Source organism: Hyla sarda, chromosome 4 (genome assembly GCF_029499605.1).
Source record: "Hyla sarda isolate aHylSar1 chromosome 4, aHylSar1.hap1, whole genome shotgun sequence".
Taxonomy (NCBI): domain Eukaryota; kingdom Metazoa; phylum Chordata; class Amphibia; order Anura; family Hylidae; genus Hyla; species Hyla sarda.
The window spans coordinates 393,760,177-393,780,354 of NC_079192.1; the positions used below are offsets into that span (position 1 = coordinate 393,760,177).

Consider the following 20,178-nt stretch of genomic DNA (forward strand, 5'->3'; position numbering starts at 1 on the left):
ACTGATCCTGAGTTATATCCTGTATTATACTCCAGTGACCCCCCCCCCCCCCCCAGCAGAATAGTGAGTACTGCTCTGGAGTATGATACAGGATATAACTCAGGATCAGTACAGGATAAGTAATGTAATGTATGTACACAGTGACCCCACCAGCAGAATAGTGAGTACAGCTCTGGAGTATAATACAGGATATAACTCAGGATCAGTACAGGATAAGTAATGTAATGTATGTACACAGTGACCTCACCAGCAGAATAGTGAGTACAGCTCTGGAGTATAATACAGGATATAGCTCAGGATCAGTACAGGATAAGTAATGTATGTACACAGTGATCCCACCAGCAGAATAGTGAGTACAGCTCTGGAGTATAATACAGGATATAACTCAGGATCAGTACAGGATAAGTAATGTAATGTATGTACACAGTGACCCCACCAGCAGAATAGTGAGTACAGCTCTGGAGTATAATACAGGATATAACTCAGGATCAGTACAGGATAAGTAATGTAATGTATGTACACAGTGACCTCACCAGCAGAATAGTGAGTACAGCTCTGGAGTATAATACAGGATATAGCTCAGGATCAGTACAGGATAAGTAATGTATGTACACAGTGATCCCACCAGCAGAATAGTGAGTACAGCTCTGGAGTATAATACAGGATATAACTCAGGATCAGTACAGGATAAGTAATGTAATGTATGTACACAATGACCTCACCAGCAGAATAGTGAGTACAGATCTGGGGTATAATACAGGATATAACTCAGGATCAGTACAGGATAAGTAATGTAATGTTTGTACACAGTGACCTCACCAGCAGAATAGTGAGTACAGATCTGGAGTATAATACAGGATATAACTCAGGATCAGTACAGGGATTTTCTATGCACATATTCATGAACTGGAAAATAATGTTCACAGTAACTATGCAAAAATAGGCGTATAAATTTCCGGAACAATTCTTGAAGCAGACGTTTCCTATTATTCCATGACCACTGGTTCATTACAGGTCAAGCTGTAGTATTTGCAGTTATGTAGGGCAAAGTGTCCCGCCATCTGTGAAAGGAAATTTAAGGGACTCATAAAACAGAACTTCGTTATTGTGTAATGCCTTCTATCCTCCCTGCCTCATACTTTCTGTCATATGGACTGCACTACTTTAGCATGTTGTCTGAGACACTATGGTAACATTACTGCTAAAAACACTGTTTTAGGGTTAGGCTGTAAAGCAAGACTTTTGTTTAAAACTACATTTGGCCACTAGAGGCCAGCACTAAGAACATGGACGTTTTGCAGGATAGTCGAGATATTAAATTCAGTTTACAATATAATGTTGCTAAAAATGTTACATTAGGGCCCTCTTCGGAATCCGTGCAGTCCCATGGCTGATCTCATGTCCTTTCTGGTCACATGACATTGTCCCATGACTGCGGTGTCTTATGGCTCTAGTGCTGTACGTGATTCATCTACTAGACATGATTATCATGGAAAACCACTACAGCTCCTTGAAAATGAGTTCATACCTTACATGGACTTGTCAGCAGAGTCGAGACAGAGTCGGAAACAAACAAAAAAAATAAAAAATAAAATAACACCCGTGGTGTATATTTTAACATTTAAAAATGATTAATACGAATAAATAAAATAAACAATTAGAAATTATTTTGACCTGAAAAAATGTGCGCTACATGTGGTCATACTATAAAAATTACTCATCAAAAAGTGACCAATTGTTTATAACATGTTTATAAGAAACATTTTTTTTCTTTTTTGTGATTTTTATATATTGTAATTTTTTATTTTACCATCAGTATTTTAAAATTATTTTGCAGTTTTCATTCTCACCACTAGGGAAAAAACTAAACCAAGACTTCCTGTTCTGTCTGTGAGGAAGAGGAGGAGGGTGCTGGAAAGGGATCTGTACAGAATTCAGTGAAAAGTTACACCAGTAGAAATGACCACAGATGAAACTCACAGATCGGCCTCCCTGTGGAAAAAGGTCACAGAGCACACCCAGACACCTTTCCTATTTATGTGAATGGGACAGCTCGCATTGTTGCTTATGTCCATGGGCCATGCTGTAAAGCATATCTCTAAATGTTGTTAGAAAAAACAGCAGAGGCAAGATGGCTGCCCCCCATAATAATATACAAAAATATAAACAAACAATAAAAAAATAGAAACAAATTTGAAAAAAATTTAATAAATGTTTCAGTATCGGGCTCCAATTAGATTTACTTACAATGGGAAAAATCACCAGCATAAATGCACAGATAAGGGAGATAGTTTTTTTTCTTCTTTCAGTGCTTACAAATCCACAATGTAGTGTATAAAAATAATATATTTTTTTTTTCTATTTCAGAAACAGCGCCACTCCTGCTTTTAGGCTATGTCTGGTATCGCAACTAAAATGACTGGCAAAATTTTGGCTTTTGAAGGGGAAATCTACAATAAGGTAACTTTAGTGCTTACCTGCCAGACGCTGAGGCTTTCTTTTTTGTGAAATGGCTATTTCCTGTTGGAGTCCCCTCCCTACAACTACAAGTTCCAGGATCCCTTGTTTTTAAGTGTGAGGTCAGTTTTTTTCCTCCCACACATCGGTCACCTGACCCTTTGCAGCACACCTGAGCTACAATTCCTTGCAACCCTGTGGAGAATGATAACCAACCCACCACTCCACACACACACAGAGGTCATTGATTCCACCCTTTGAAGCATAGACAGGCATTTTATGCACAGATGATACAAGAAGGCAGTCTATTTTAAAATAAAAGGAGATCTTTGCAGAAACATCGCCACCTTTGTCCTTAGGCAGCGTGTGGGACTGCAGCTCATTCATGTGTAGCCAAGCTGCAATACTAGACAATGAAGGAAATAAGTATTTTTTTTTTCCCGAAACAGCACCACCCTTGTCTATAGGCAGTGTCTGGTATTGCAGCAAAGCTGCAATACCAGACACTGCCTGTAGACAAGGGTGGCGCTGTTTCGGGGAAAAAAAAATCTTAAATTACTGGGCTATCCTTCTGGGGCGTTAGTATTTTGTTAAACACCCTTTAAAGGGGTATTCCAGTAAAAAAAAAAAAAAAAAAAAAAAACATTTCTTTTTTTCATATCAACTGTCTCCAGAAAGTTAAACTGATTTGTAAATGACTTCTATAAAAAAAAAAAAAAAATAATAATAATAATAATAATAAAATCTTAATCCTTCCATTACTTATCAGCTGCTGAAGTTCAGTTGTTCTTTTCTGTCTGACAACAGTGCTCTCTACTGACACCTCTGTCCTTCTCAGGAACTGTCCAGAGTAGGAGCAAATCCCTATAGCAAACCTATCCTGCTCCGGACAGTTCCTGAGACGGACAGATGTGTCAGCAGAGGGCACTGTGGTCAGACAGAAAAGAACAACTCAACTTCAGCAGCTGATAAGTACTGAAAGGATTAAGATTTCTTTATTTTTATAATAGAAGTAATTTACAAATCTGTTTAATTTTCTGCCACCAGTTGATTTAAAAAAAAAAAATTTAAAAAATAAAAAAAAGTTTTTTTTTTTACCTGAATACCCCTTTAATGACTTACGGTGTTTATCAACTTGTGGCTTTGTGGTTCGGCCGGGCCTGATGGGAGAGACAAGTTGGAGAATACTCTCCTAAGCTGAAACTCAGCCGTGCCCCCTCTGTGTCCCTCGCACACCATACGAAACCTCAGACAATCCTTGTGGTGAAGGCGTGGAAGCCCGTGACGTCACCATAGACTGGCGATTACCACAGCACAATGGCCTTTTCACGTCTTCAGGTCAAGAATGGCAAATATTCCAGAGGAAGGGCCACAGAAGAGCCGGACTGAGCAAATATTTACATTTCTAAGGTAACCCCAGGACATGTTATCTACAGAAGAAGGAGCGACGGCCCCTTTGCATTATAAGTATATAGGGGGAGATTTATCAAAACCTGTCCTGAGGAAAAGTTGCCCAGTTGCCCATAGCAACCAATCAGATCGCTTCTTTCATTTTGCAGAGGCCTTGTTAAAAATGAAAGAAGCGATCTGATTGGTTGCTATGGGCCACTGGGCAACTTTTCGTCTGGACAGGTTTTGATAAATCTCCCCCATAGGCCCTGGCCCCTGAACAGCTTATTATAGAGAATCCCTACAGCAGTGGTCTTCAACCTGCGGACCTCCAGATGTTGCAAAACTACAACTCCCAGCATGCCCGGACAGCCGTTGGCTGTCCGGGCATGCTGGGAATTGTAGTTTTGCAACATCTGGAGGTCTGCAGGTTGGAGACCACTGCCCTATAGGTCTCTCTACACCTGTAATGGTTGTCAGCACCAGGCAGGTATGCGGTGGTCATCAAGTCACTGTGTAGCCCTTTAACCCCTTAAGGACTCAGCCCATTTTGGCCTTAAGGACTCAGACAATTTAATTTTTACGTTTTCATTTTTTCCTCCTCGCCTTCTAAAAATCATAACTCTTTTATATTTTCATCCACAGACTAGTATGAGGGCTTGTTTTTTGCGCGACTAGTTGTCCTTTGTAATGACATCACTCATTATATCATAAAATGTATGGCGCAACCAAAAAACACTATTTTTGTGGGGAAATTAAAACGAAAAACGCAATTTTGTTAATTTTGGAAGGTTTTGTTTTCACGCCGTACAATTTCTGGTAAAAATGACGTGTGTTCTTTATTCTGAGGGTCAATACGATTAAAATGATACCCATTATTATATACTTTTATATTATTGTTGCGCTTAAAAAAAATCACAAACTTTTAAACCAAATTAGTACGTTTATAATCCCTTTATTTTGATGACCTATAACTTTTTTATTTTTCCGTATAAGCGGCGGTATGGGGGCTCATTTTTTGCGCCATGATCTGTACTTTTTTTTGATACCACATTTGCATATAAAAAACTTTTAATACATTTTTTATAATTTTTTTTTTAATAAAATGTATTAAAAAAGTAGGAATTTTGGACTTTTTAAATTTTTTTTCGTTCACGCCGTTCACCGTACGGGATCATTAACATTTTATTTTAATAGTTCGGACATTTACGCACGCGGCGATACCAAATATGTCTATAAAAAATGTTTTTTACGCTTTTTGGTGGTAAAATAGGAAAAAACGGACGATTTACTTTTTTATTGGGGGAGGGGATTTTTCACTTTTTTTTTACTTTTACATTTTTTTACATTTTTTTTTTACACTTAAATAGTCCCCATAGGGGACTATTCATAGCAATACCATGATTGCTAATACTGATCTGTTCTATGTATAGGACATAGAACAGATCAGTATTATCGGTCATCTTCTGCTCTGGTCTGCTCGATCACAGACCAGAGCAGGAGACGCCGGGAGCCGCTCGGAGGAAGGAGAGGGGACCTCCGTGCGGCGTTATGAATGATCGGATCCCCGCAGCAGCGCTGCGGGCGATCCGATCGTTCATTTTAATCGCGAACTGCCGCAGATGCCGGGATCTGTATTGATCCCGGCACCTGAGGGGTTAATGGCGGACGCCCGCGAGATCGCGGGCGTCGGCCATTGCCGGCGGGTCCCTGGCTGCGATCAGCAGCCGGGATCAGCCGCGCATGACACGGGCATCGCTCCGATGCCCGCGGTTATGCTTAGGACGTAAATGTACGTCCTGGTGCGTTAAGTACCACCGCACCAGGACGTACATTTACGTCCTGCGTCCTTAAGGGGTTAAGGTCATAAAAGGGTACTCCACTGGAAAACTTTTTTTTTTTTTTAATCAACTGGTGCCAGAAAGTTAAACAGATTTGTAAATTACTTCTATTAAAAATTCTTAATCATTCCAGTACTTATCAGCTGCTGTATGTTCCAGAGGAAGTGCTTTTAGGAGTAGGAGCAAATCCCCATAGCAAACCTATCCTACGCTGGAAAGTTCCTAAAATGGACAGAGGTGTCAGCAGAGAACACTGGCCAGACAGAAAGGAAATTCAAAAAGAAAAGTATTTCCTCTGTGGTATACAGCAGCTAATAAGTACTGGAAGGGTTAAGATTTTTAAATAGAAGTAATTTACAAATCTGTTTAACTTTCTGGCACCAGCTGATAAAAATGTTTTACCCCTTTAAAGGGAGCCTAAAGTTTACTTGGTGGGGGTCCATGTGCTGAGACCAATTCTGATCATGTGAGCGGTATATGAATTGGACAGAATGTCTAGACTGTGCACGGAGCACGTAATAGGTAGAGGACTAGTTATACATAGTCCACACTGGGACCCAGGTGCTACAAGTTATGTCTCCGACTCCTCCTCAACACTACATATCCAAGGGATTCTCTATTTGGCATTCCTCGTCCCCTGTATTATATTCCAGAGCTGTACTCACTATTCTGCTGGTGAGGTCACTGTGTATATAAATTACATTACTTATCCTGTACTGATCCTGAGTTATATCCTGTATTATACTCCAGGGCTGCACTCACTATTCTTCTGGTGTGGTCACTGTGTACATACATTACATTACTTATCCTATACTGATCCTGAGTTATATCCTGTATTATACTCCAGAGCTGCACTCACTATTCTGCTGGTGAGGTCACTGTGTACATACATTCCTTATCATGTACTGATCCTGAATTATATCCTGTATTATACTCCAGAGCTGTACTCACTATTCTGCTGGTGGGGTCATTGTGTACATACATTACATTACTTATCCTGTACTGATCCTGAGTTATATCCTGTATTATACTCCAGAGCTGTACTCACTATTCTGCTGGTGAGGTCACTGTGTACATACATTACATTACTTATCCTGTACTGATCCTGAGTTATATCCTGTATTATACTCCAGAGCTGTATTCACTATTCTGCTGGTGAGGTCACTGTATAATTTATCTATGACATGGACACAGAATTACCAGAATTTAGGACAGGGATTTCCCCTTTAACCCGATAACGACCAAGGACGAGTATATACGTCTATACTCGTCCATTATTCTCGTGGGTGCTGCCCAGTGCACCCACGAGATCGCGGCAGGGACTCTGCTGTATCACACAGCCGGGACCCTGCTGCACTGCCAGGACCGAAGTAAACTTCGGTCCCGGCAGTTTTAACCCTTACAGCCGCGGTCGGAAGTGACCGCGGGCTGTAAGTGTTATGACAGAGGGAGCTCCCTCTGTCAATCCTGCAGCACCCCGCATCGCGATCGCGGGGTGCTGTGTGTGTCCGCGGCTGGCCGGGACCTGCCGCACTGCCGGGAGTGAAGTTCACTTCACTCCCGGCAGTTTAACCCTTACAGCCGCGGTCAGAAGTGACCGCGCGCTGTAAGGAGTTCTGACAGAGGGAGGGGGCTCCCTCTGTCTCCTCTGCAGCACCCCGCAGCGCCAACCCGGGGTGCTGCTGCATACCTGGGCAGCCGGGGGTCCTACAAAGACCCCCAGGTCTGCCCTGGGTATTGCCTGAAAGGACGTGCCAGAGGCAAGTCCTAATATGCTGCCTGTTAGTGAAAACTGGCAGGCAGCATATAACTGCAATGCTTTGGAATATTAAGTATTCCAAAGCATTAAAAAGTGTAAAAATAAATAAATTAATAAAATAAAAGTGTAAAAATAAATAATGTAATAAGTGTAAAAAATAAATAAAATATAAATAAATAAATAAAAAATAAAATATATATATATATATATATATATATATATATATATATATTAAAAATACATTTATTAAATGAATCTAATTTAAAAAAATGCATAATGTGTAGGATCGCATTAGCGGACATGGCGGAGCATGTAATATGTTGCGGATGTCCACCATGTGATCCTACACATTATGCAGCAGTCACGGTAATGAGCTCCCTGCTGCGGCTGGGTAGCTTTGTGTGTCCACTCATAGCGGCGGATTTCCCGCCAGCAGTCATGAGCGGACACACTGAGCTACCCAGCCGCAGCAGTGATGGATATATTCGCCATGAGCGGGTGCTTATTCCCACAACATGGCGGATATATCTATCAGGAGCCTTAACTGTCACAGACAGACGCGTTATACTGCCAGCCGACCAAGGACCAATCAGAGTGGTCCCTTGTCCAGCCAATAACTTGTAGGGGTGCGGTATATAAATGGGGTCACTTGTGGGGGTGGGGGTACTGTTCTGCCCTGAAAGCCAAATGGCGCTCCTCTCCTACCACGCGGCCAAGGAACCATATATGGCCAAAGCGGGGGTATTTCCGAACATGGGACAAGCAGCTAAATAAAATATAGGGTGCATTTCTTTCAATATCAGAAGTGATGTACAAAAAATATGCCCCCCAAATGATGCATTTGTGAAAAATTGCTAATTTCGAATTTTTAACACTGACTTTGTAATAATTCCTGCCAAAAAACTATGGTGTTAAAATACTCACTGTACCCCCTAGCGAATACCTTAAGGGGTCTAGTTTTTAAAATGGGGTCATTGGGGGGGGGGGGGGGGGTGTTCCTATGTTCTACTACCTTTTAATTTCTGCATAGCACACAAAAAAAGATGTACCGTATTTATCGGGGTATACCACGCACCGGCCTATAACACGCACCTTCATTTTACCAAGGATATTTGGGTAAAAAAAGTTTTTTACCCAAATATCCATGATAAAATGAGGGTGCGTATGTGCGCGTGTATACCCCGATACACCCCCAGGAAAGGCAGGGGGAGAGAGGCCGTCGCTGCCCGCTTCTCTCCCCCTGCCTTTCCTGGGGTCTAGAGCGCTGCTGTCGGCCCTTTTCACCCCCTGGTTATCGGCGCCGCTGCCCGTTCTGTCCCCCTGACTATTGGTGCCGGCGCCGATAGCCAGGGGGAGAGAAGCGGCGCCGACAGCCAGGGGGAGAGAAGGGGCAGCGGCACCCATTGCCGGCGCCGCTGCCCCGTTGCCTCCCCCCATCCCCGGTGGCATAATTACCTGAGTCCGGTCCGCGCTGCTCCAGGCCTCCGTCGTGCGTCCCCAGCGTCGTTGCTATGCACGGCGCGGCGCTCTGACGTCATGCGCCGCGCCGTTCAGCGCATAGCAACGACGCCGGGGATGCACGAAGGAGGCCTGGAGCAGCGCGGACCCAACTCAGGTAATTATGCCACCTGGGATGGGGGGAGGCAACGGGGCAGTGGTGCCGGCAATGGGTGCCGCTGCCCCTTCTCTCCCCCTGGCTGTCAGCGCCGCTTCTCTCTCCCTGGCTATCGGCGCCGGCACCGATAGTCAGGGGGACAGAACGGGCAGCGGCGCCGAAAACCAGGGGGTGAAAAGGGCCGACAGCAGCGCTCTAGACCCCAGGAAAGGCAGGGGGAGAGAAGCGGGCAGCGACAGCCTCTCTCCCCCTGCCTTTCCTGGGGGTGTATCTGCGTATAACACGCACACAGACTTTAGGCTAAAAATTTTAGCCTAAAAAGTGCGTGTTATACGCCGATAAATACGGTACTTTTCAAATTTTCTAAATTTCAAGTTAAATTGTTAGGCTTCTAACTAATTTAAAATGTTAATTAAAAACAAAAAAAATGATGTCAAAATAAAGTAGACATCTGAAAGTATAAGTTTCATAAACTATTTGGTCAGTATGTATAAATATATGCACCCTATTAGTGTTAAAATAGCAAAAAATCCGAATTTTTTGTAAAAATTTCATGATTTTTTGCATTATAAAAAAAAACTACAAATGATATCGGCTACTTTTACTATGTACATGAAGGACTACTTGTGACAAAAAAACAATGTCAGAATTATCGTGATTGGCAAAACGGTTACCAGAGTTATTCTCTAATAAAGATTTGAAAAAACAGGCCTGGTCTTTCAGGGGCGTACAGGTTTATTTGTATTGGTCCTTAAGGGGTTAAGAGTAACTGGCGAGGACACTCTGAGGCACAGTTCTCTCTCTCAGGCTTTTCTCCTGCCAATGTTTGCAAAACAATGAACAGACACGTGGGCGGTCCCGGCGAGTCTCTCCAGTCCCTGACAAATCACTGTGCAGCACCAATCCTTGTTATGTCAGCCCCAGAAATAGAGGAGTCCTCAGAGCACTGTCTCAGGAGGGCGGGATAACAACCTGCTAGAGAGGGGACTCCCCAAAGAGGCCATGGTGTTACATGACTGCTCCACATCTCTCCAGCCAGACTGCGGAGGAGAACACTACAAGTCCAGCATGCTCTGAATAATGGTGCACGCTCAGAGTTGTAGTTCTCATTAACAAGATTACAAAAGGATAGATCTACATGTGCCCAAAAAAGTCCTTATTGTAAGAGTCTTGAGCTAAACTGATCACAGATTGTCCCACTGCTCAGATCCCAGAGATCGACTGATCAGAGCCAGCAAGTTTTTCACTTATCTACAGCACCTCTACAGGTGAAATGAGGAATTACACCAATCTCATCAGTATAAATAGGTTAGAAAAACAAAGCTGATTTGCAGCGGTATTAGGGTACGTTCAGACGAGTGGATTTTCACAGCGGATCCGCCGCTGAAGGACCCTCTGTATTCTGCCTTTACATGTGCCTGCTCGGAGCGCCAATACGCCGCTAAGAGCAGACACAGTACAATGTGCGAGTCGCAGTATACTCGCACATCGCGGCAGCTCTCATTGAGCAGGGGGAGCGGCCGCGATGTGTGCGAGTACACCGCACATGCGTGGCGACTCACATATCCTTTCAGTGTGTGTGCACGTAGCGGCGTATTGCCGCTATGAGCAGGCACATGTTTAAGGCAGAATACAGAGGTCCTTCAGCGGCGGATCCGCAGCGTAAATTACGCCATGGATCCGCTCGTGTGAACATACCCTTACAGCTCAGTTCCATTGAAGTGAATGGAGCCAAGTTGTAATACTACACACAACCTGAGAACAGGGGTGGCACTGTTTTAAGGAAGACATTTCCTCTGTTCTACTATTCCTGGATAACCGTTTTCAGTGGCTTTATTTAGGATTAGAAAAACAGAGCTGATTTATTCCAAAAACAGCACCACCCCTGTTCTCAGGTTGTGTGTGGAATTGCAACACTAGTGCAGCACCCAATTGGATATTTATTTTTGACCTTACAAGTCGATTCCCCCCCCCCCCCCTTCAATTCTTTTGACGTGGTATTGCAACTTGCCTCCATTCACCTCAATGACACCGGGCTGCAATACCACACACAACCTGAGGACAGGGGTGGTGCTGTTTTTTTTTTTTTTTTTTTTTTTAAAAGAAATAAGCTCTATATTTCTAATCCTGGATAAACCCTTTAAAAGGGTTATCCGGGAATAGAAAAACAGAGATAATTTCTTTCCAAAACAGCACCACCCCGGTCCTCAGGTTGTGTGTGGTATTACAACTTGGCTTCGGTCACTTTAATTGACCTTAGCTACAAGCCCACAAACAAACGACAAGAGTGGAGCTGTTTTCAGGAAGAAATCAGCTCTGTTTTTCGAATCCTGGATAACTTCTTTAATGCACAAACTAGGCTGCTCCTCCTGAGCAAAAGATGATTATAGTCACTGACAGCAAGCAGAGATCTTAAGAATTCTGAGAATTTAAAAGAAAGTCCAAAACAGCGCCACCCATGTCCTCAGATTCTGTGAGGTATTGCTGCTCAGTTCCATTGAAGTAAATGACATGGTGATACCATACATAGCCTGAGGATGAGGATGGCGCTGTTTTTGGAAGAAATTAGCTTTTTTTTTGTAAATAATTCCTGGATAATCATTTTTAACTTATGAGTCTTCTGATAATATAACAGGTAGCTGTTTAAGCAGTGTATTTCAACCAGGGTGCCTCCAGCTGTTGCAAAACTACAATTTCCAGCATGCCCGGACAGCCATCGGCTGTCCGGGCATGCTGGAAGTTGTAGTTCGCAACAGCTGGAGGGACACTGGTTGGGACACACTGCACAATTCCATAAACCAGTGTTATCCAACCTGTGGCTCTCCAGCTGTTGCAGAACTACAACTCCCAGCAGGTTATCGGGTATCCTTTTCCCCCTATTATAGCACTGCTTTATATGCAATAATCTATTTCCCAGCCTAGGAATGTGTGCCCACTATAGACAACAATGGGGGGCAAATGGTACCGTCTCTTAAAAACGCCACCTGTCCAGATGACTCTCCGCCAAGACAGCACATCTGCTCTTCTCAGTCCAACAGGGTCTTTATTGCCCATGAAATCAATAGTGTTTGTCTAACCTGATGTTTCCCAACCAGTGTGCCTCCAGCTGTTGCTAAACTACAACTTCCAGCATGCCCGGACAGCCGAAGGCACAATGGTTGAGAAACACTGGCTTACACTGACCAGCACTGCTCTATAATGTTCTCCATTCGGTTAGAGGTATGGGGGATTAGGAACTATGGGCATGCTGGGAGTTGTAGTTCTGCAACAGCCGGAGGCACCCTGGTTGGGAAACACTGCCTCAGCTATAGTCAATGAACACACAAGGCACTAGTTAAGGGGGGGGGGCACACTTGTGTTCCTAAAACTGTTCATTCTCCTTTAAGAGGGGGTTGTCTACTACGGACCCCACATCTTGGAAGCAATGTGAGTAGAATGGGCCTTGCCCAGTGTAAATGATGTTTTTATCTCTGTGCAGCGCCAACATGAGGTAGAACCAAGTAGTGCGTCCTCCCATTGGTATCCATGAACGTCACATTTTCCATCACAATTAGTCGCTGACTAAGGAGATGATGAGAATAACATCCAGAACAGGAACACTTTGGATTGCTTTTGATCTCTTTGATCTCCACCGTAAAGCCAGCAAGGGCAACATCTGTACAGTCCATCATGTTCACCTGCTAACGCCATAACCATAAACATTTGGTTTATGCAGTGTTTCCCAACCATAGTGCCTCCAGCTGTTGCAAAACTACAACTCCCAGCATGCCCAGACAGTCTGGGGAGGTGTTTTCTAACCAGGGTGCCTCCAGCTGTTGCAAAACTACAACTCCCAGCATGCCCAGACAGTCTGGGGAGGTGTTTTCTAACCAGGGTGCCTCCAGCTGTTGCAAAACTACAACTCCCAGCATGCCCAGACAGTCTGGGGAGGTGTTTTCTAACCAGGGTGCCTCCAGCTGTTGCAAAACTACAACTCCCAGCATGCCCAGACAGTCTGGGGAGGTGTTTTCTAACCAGGGTGCCTCCAGCTGTTGCAAAACTACAACTCCCAGCATGCCCAGACAGGCTGATGCGGTGTTTCCCAACCAATGTGCCTCCAGCTGTTGCAAAACTACAACTCCCAGCATGCCCAGACAGGCTGATGCGGTGTTTCCCAACCAATGTGCCTCCAGCTGTTGCAAAACTACATCTCCCAGCATGCCCAGACAGTTGAAGACAAGATACTGGATTGTAGTGATGAGCGTCAGGGGCCATATTCAAATTAGTGATATTTTGCGAATGTATGAACGAATATTCGATCTATGTTTGCGAAATTCGCATGTTCGTTCTTTCTTCCATGCGAAAATTCGTAATGAAATCCGCATAGTGCGCATGCGCGATTATATCTTTCACCTAAAAGAAGGGAGGGATCAGTGTCCAGTCTAGAAATGCCGGTTTTCGCATAAATACTCGCACAAAAAATGAATATATTAGTCATTACGAATATACATCACTATATTTTAAATATTCGCAAAATCGCGGTAAAAATTTGCATTTCAAATGTTCGCGCTTGACACTACTGGATAGGCTGGGGCAGTGTTTCCCAATCAGGGTGCCTCTAGCTAATGCAAAACTACAAATCCCAGCATGCCCAGACAGCCTTTGGCTGTCTGGGCATGCTGGGAGTTGTAGTTTTGCAACAGCTGAAGGTACCCTTTTTGGGAAACACAGATTTAAAGGGGGTACTCCGGTGAAAACCTTTTTTCTTTTAAATCAACTGGTGGCAGAAAGTTAAACATATTTGTAAATTACTTCTATTAAAAAAATCTTAATCCTTCCTGTACTTATTAGCTGCTGAATACTACAGAGGAAATTATTTTCTTTTTGGAATGCTCTCTGATGACATCACGAGCACAGTTCTCTCTGCTGACATTATTATAATAATAATAACCCTTTATTTATTGTTGTCCTTAGTGGGATTTGAACCCAAGCCCCCAGCACTGCAAGGTAGCAGTGGTAACCACTGAGCCACCATGCTGCCCTTAGCATACATCTGCTATGCATGGTTGCTAAAATTGACAGAGATGTCAGCAGAGAGCACTGTGCTCGTGATGTCATCAGTGTTCCAAAAAGAAAGGAATTTCCTCTGTAGCATTCAGCAGCTAATAAGTACTGGAAGGATTAAGATTTTTTAATAGAAGTAATTTACAAATATGTTTAACTTTCTGACACCAGTTGATTTAAAAGAAAAAAGGTTTTCACTGGAGTACCCCTTTAACTACTACCCAGAGTAGTTATAGGCAGCTCTTTTAATACATGTAGAACTACAAATTCCATCACACCTAGATAGCCGACATGCTGGAATCATTCACCGGGAAATGTGGGGGAGATTCATCACAACCTGTCCAGAGGAAAAGTTGCTGAGTTGCCCATAGCAACCTATCAGATCGCTTCTTTCATTTTGCAGAGGCCTTGTTAAAAATGAAAGTAGCGATCTGATTGGTTGCTATGGGCAACTCAGCACTGCAGCCCCCAGTAGACTGGGTAAACCATAATATGAGCCCACGCCATGCAGAGAACTAAAAGTACCAGCATGTTAGCTTGCTTTTGGAACCACATTCCTAGTAGCTACTAAAGGGGTACTCCACCGTTTGTTTGTTTTTTAAATCAAATGGTGCCAGAAAGTTAAAACAGATTTGTAAATTAATTACTTCTATTTAAAAAAAATATGAATCCTTCCAGTACTTATCAGCTGCTGTATACTATAGAGGAAGTTATTTTCTTTTTGAATTTCCTTTCTGTCTGACCACAGTGCTCTCTGCTGACACCCCTGTCCATGTCAGGAACTGTCCAGAGTAGGAGCAAATCCCCATAGCAACCCTTTCCTGCTCTGGACAGTTCCTGACATTGAAATACATAACATACAGGCGGCATACAGGAGCGCAAGGTTTTAGCTCCCCCCAGCCGTATGCGGTCCCGTATGGCTGAAAACGTGATGTGAACCCAGCCTAAAAACTGTATACGGTTTCCCGTATGGAACCGTATACATGTGCGTTGCCCATTGACGTCCATGTTTTTAAAAAAAATAAATAAAAAAACGTATGCGGTTGCAGTACGGTGTTTAAACCGTGATCAACCACCCAACATCCCTCCCATTAAAAATGGACACAATTTTCAAAAACGTATGGGGTTTTTGTTATTATAAAAACGGACAGAACCGTATGCACGATTGAAAACACACACACACACACAGTTTACTTTTTCCCATACGTTTATTTATTTTATTTTGCCATACGGTTTTCTTTAGAAAAACTGATTAGAAACAGTAAGGCAAAAACGTGATGTGAACCCAGTAACATACCCATGGACTGGACGGTGAATACTCCAAAAGTGGGGTCTTAACCTAACCTGAGACAGGGAGAGGGGAGACTTGTGATCCTACCAGCACTGTAACACAATACAACAAAACAACAAGCAGGAGATACAGATGTAACAACAAATGTAACAAAACAATAAACAGGATTCATAGTATAAAGGCTCACAAAGTCCTGGCACAACTCCCCTGAGCCCAGCAGACTCCCCCCTTTGCAACCACATCCCCTTTCCCCACCCCCCACACTTGCCCACAGAGCTTGCACTCACCCAGAAGATGAAGTTAAAGGCGAAGAGCAGGTATTTAATGCACTTGGTTCCTCCTTTGACGGGCATGGTGGCACTGCTGGAGCTGTGGTGAACTCAGGAGAAGTTGCTAATGTAAGATCCCCAGTCTGTGCACAGGGTGTGCCTGTTGCCTCACTCCCCAGCCCTGCCTTACAAGCAATGCTGCTGTCCAGCCAACAGCTCTAGCGCCCCCTGCAGGCGGACACTCCCCACTGCAGGCTCAGGTTACAGCCACACCTACATGGGTGTAAAAGGTTTCATGTTTGCTTCAGAGTAAAAAAAGGGAGTTTTATGACTGTACTTTACTATAGTTACGTCCTGTTGCTCAGTGGTGCCAACATAGTCTGCAGTGCAGTACAGAAATTGATCAGGTCTCTATAAAGGGTAGTGTTTTTCAACCAGTGTGACTCCAGCTGTTGCAAAACTACAACTCCCAGCATTCCTGTACGGCCAATGGCATTCTGCCTTATTGCCTTCAGTGAGAGAAATCCTCAGCATCTAACAAAGTGTTTCCCAAGCAGGATGCCTCCAGCTGTTGCAAAAGTACAACTCCCAGTATGCCCGGACAGCCTTTGGCTGTCCGGGCATGCTGGGAGTTGTAGTTTTGCAACTGCTGGAGGCACCCTGCTTGCGAAACATTAGTCTGCCAGGCATCCTGTATTCAGCTGTCTGGGCATGTTGGGATTTGTAGTTTTGCAACTGCTGGAGGCACCCTGCTTGGGAAACATTACTCTAGTCTGCCAGGCATCCTGTATTCAGCTGTCTGGGCATGTTGGGAGTTGTAGTTTTGCAACTGCTGGAGGCACCCTGCTTGGAAAACACAGCCCCAGCCTGCCTGGACATCCTGTCTTTGGCTGTCCAGTCATGCTGGGAGTTGTAGTTTTGCAACTGCTGGAGGAACCCTGCTTGGGAAACATTAGTCTGCCAGGCATCCTGTATTCAGCGGTCTGGGCATGTTGGGAGTTGTAGTTTTGCAACTGCTGGAGGCACCCTGCTTGGAAAACACAGCCCCAGTCTGCCAGGCATCCTGTCTTTGGCTGTCCAGTCATGCTGGGAGTTGTAGTTTTGCAACTGCTGGAGGCACCCTGCTTAGGAAACATTAGTCTGCCAGGCATCCTGTATTCAGCTGTCTGGGCATGTTGGGAGTTGTAGTTTTGCAACTGCTGGAGGCACCCTGCTTGGGAAACATTACTCTAGTCTGCCAGGCATCCTGTATTCAGCTGTCTGGGCATGTTGGGAGTTGTAGTTTTGCAACTTCTGGAGGCACCCTGCTTGGAAAACGCAGTCCCAGCCTGCCTGGACATCCTGTCTTTGGCTGTCCAGTCATGCTGGGAGTTGTAGTTTTGCAACTGCTGGAGGCACCCTGCTTGGGAAACATTACTCTAGTCTGCGAGGCATCCTGTATTCAGCTGTCTGGGAATGCTGGGATTTGTAGTTTTGCAACTGCTAGAGGCACCCTGCCGGGCATCCTGTATTGGGCTGTCCGGGCATGCTGGGAGTTGTAGTTTTGCAACAGCTGGAGGTGCAATTTGTGGGAAACGCTGCTATAAGGTTAGGAGTCCCTGGCATCCCCCTCATAGTATATATATTGTGCATGGCAACGACGAATAGGTGACACCATGTTACTTTAGAGCAGTGTTACCCAACCAGGAGGACTCCAGCTGTTGCAAAACTACCACTCCCAGCATGCCTGGGCAGGCTGGAGAAGTGTTTCTAAACCCGGGTGCTGCCAACTGTTGTTAAACTACAACTCTGAGCATGCCCAGACAGCAGAAGACTGGATGCGCAGACAGGCTGGGGCAGTATTTCTTAAAGGAGAAATCCAGTGCTGAAAAACGTATCCCCCTATCCTAAAGATAGGGGATAAGTTTCAGATTGCGGGGGGTCCGACCGCTGGGGCCCCCTGTGATCTCCTGTCATGGGCACCTGCAGCACGCGGGAAGGGGGCGTGTCGACCTCCGCACGAAGCGGCGGCCGACACGCCCCCTCAATACAACTCTATGGCAGAGCCGGAGCGCTGCCTTCTGCAATCTCCTGCTGTGCCATAGCGATGTATTGAGGGGGCATGTCAGCTGCCGCTTCATGCGGTGGTCAACACGTCCCCTTACCACGGGCTGCAGGGGCCCCGAGATCGCGATTGGACCCCCCCCCGCGCGCGATCTGAAACTTATCCCCTATCTTTAGGAAAGGGGATAGGTTTTTCAGCACTGGACTACCCCTTTAACAAGGGTACCTCCAGCTGTTGCAAAACTAAAACTCACAGCATGCTCAGGTAGGCTGGGGCAGTGTCCAGTGTATGAAGCGTTCCAGACCAATGCTAAATGATAACCTTAGTACAGACCAATGTGCTGGTGAATGTCGGGAAGCACAATATCCTTTTCTTATAAAGTGAGGGCATACAACTAGAACAGGTCATATCTTTACAATGAGTGGGGGTCCGACTGATCTTGAGAAAGAAGGGGCCACTATGCGCATTCAGCACTGTTTGCAGTACAGCTCCATTCAAGTGATAAGAAAAAAACCCGAAGGGGGTTATAACTAGATTTTAAAAATCCGAATACTTCCAGTACTTATCAGCTGCTGTATGCTCCACTGGACGTTATTTTCTTTTTGAATTTCTTTTCTGTCTGACCACAGTGCTCTCTACTGACACCTCTGTCCATGTCAGGAACTGTCCAGAGTAGGAACAAATCCCCATAGCAAACCTCTCCTGCTCTGGACAGTTCCTGACATGGACAGAGGTGTCAGCAGAGAGCACTGTGGTCAGACAAAAAAGAAAATTACTTCCTGTGCAGCAGACAGCAGCTGATAAGTACTGGAAGTATTAAGATTTTTAAATAAAAGTAATTTACAGATATGTTTAATTTTCTGGCAACAGTTGATGTAAAAAAAAAATTTAATTGTTCTCCGGGTACTCCGCCCCTAGACATCTTATCCCCGATCCCCTATCAATGTAAGTCTATGGGAGGGGGTGTGGTGGCAGTCATGCCCCCTCCCATAGACTTGCTAAGGAGGGGGGGTGATGTCACGTCACGAGAGGGCGGAGCCGTGACATCACAATACACCGTCCTCTGTATCGCCTGTCATCAGCCACGGAGCGCTCCTCCCTCTGTGCAGCTGGGGAACGGGGGTGCTGCAGGAGAGATCGTGGGGGTCCCCAGCGGAGGGACCCCCGCAATCAGACATCTTATCCCCTGTCCTTTGGATAGGGGATAAGATGTCTAAGGGCGGAGTACCCCTTTAGTGTTCAATTTGGCAAATTTCTCAAAACTGGTTGAGCACACAATTAGACCAGATTAGGTAGTAGATAAGTGACTCTTTGATCAGCAGACGGGCGCTGGGATCTGGGCTCGGATATTTGCACTATGGCTAATGTTATCAGGTCACAATGTCAGGTGTGGCCTCTAATGGGTGAATTGTCTCAGCACTAAGACCTGGGAGGAGGCAGAAGCGTAAACAGTCAATGGGGGATTTTTTCACACTTAGTCACATTATAAACCACTATGTAGCAACACCGAAAGCAGTGATTTAGATTGAGTAAGAAAAATGTGACTGCTATATTCCAAAACAACTCCACCCCTCTCCAATGGTCGTGTGTGGTATTGCAGCTGTCTCATTTATTTCAAAGCAGCTGAGCGGCAATACCAGATATAACCTGCGGACAGGTATGGCGCTGTTCAGACAAGTTGGTCTGTCTAATTGTCATAATTTTGGCTTTTTAACCCCCCGGTAATCTGATATCAGGTGAAGTGGATAGTCAACCCTGTCTATTCAAAGGAATAGTTGAACATGTAATTCAGTGTTTGCCAACAAGGTGCCTCCAGCTGTTGCAAAACTACCACTCTCAGCATGCCCGGACAGCCTTTGGCTGTCCGGGCATGCTGGGAGTGGTAGTTTTGCAACAGCTGGAGGCACCCTGGTTGGTAAGCACTGATGTAATACATGGTAAAAAGTGTTGGAGCTACTCTTTTTTTAGTGTCTTTCCAATCTGGATCATAGAGGGATCCTAAATGGAAGACCCCACAATGATGTCTTATAGAACATATGGAGAACACCATTTGCATCCATTACACTAAAGGTGGTTCCAATAGCTTTTGACAGAACATTAGGTCTCCCCGTCCACATGAATGTTTGACTGAAGGTTCATGTGTGATGAATGGAGAGAGGTGGGGTAAGCCGCTGCCAGACTCCTCGGGTGGTGGTTTATCTGTCAAAAGGGTTGGACAGATGTCATCTCTCAGGAGGGTTGGGAGCTCCCCATATACTTTAGACAGTCATGGCAAGACCTGTAGAAAAAAAGGTTTCTTTAGCATTATAAATGTGGATTCTTTACTATGTGGATTCTGAACTCTCAAGACATATGCCTAATAACATGTAATAGGTTATTTTGAACCAACCCTTAAAAATCGACCCTATTGACGAATGAATGGCCCAAAAGTCACACCCAACGTTGCCTATACCTCTTTGACCTAACCTGA

General features: G+C 44.6%; 1 protein-coding gene across 1 annotated transcript in view; it reads right to left on the bottom strand.

Annotated features, from left to right (window-relative positions):
- The window catches only part of CD9 (CD9 molecule), a 39,044-nt gene extending 23,176 nt beyond the window's left edge, over positions 1 to 15,868 (bottom strand). Inside the window, exon 1 of the mRNA XM_056517207.1 lies at positions 15,683 to 15,868. Within this exon, the coding sequence (XP_056373182.1) occupies positions 15,683 to 15,748 (66 nt within the window). The 5' untranslated portion in view covers positions 15,749 to 15,868. The remainder of the gene's footprint in view (positions 1 to 15,682) is intronic.
- Between the last annotated feature and the right edge of the window lie 4,310 nt (positions 15,869 to 20,178).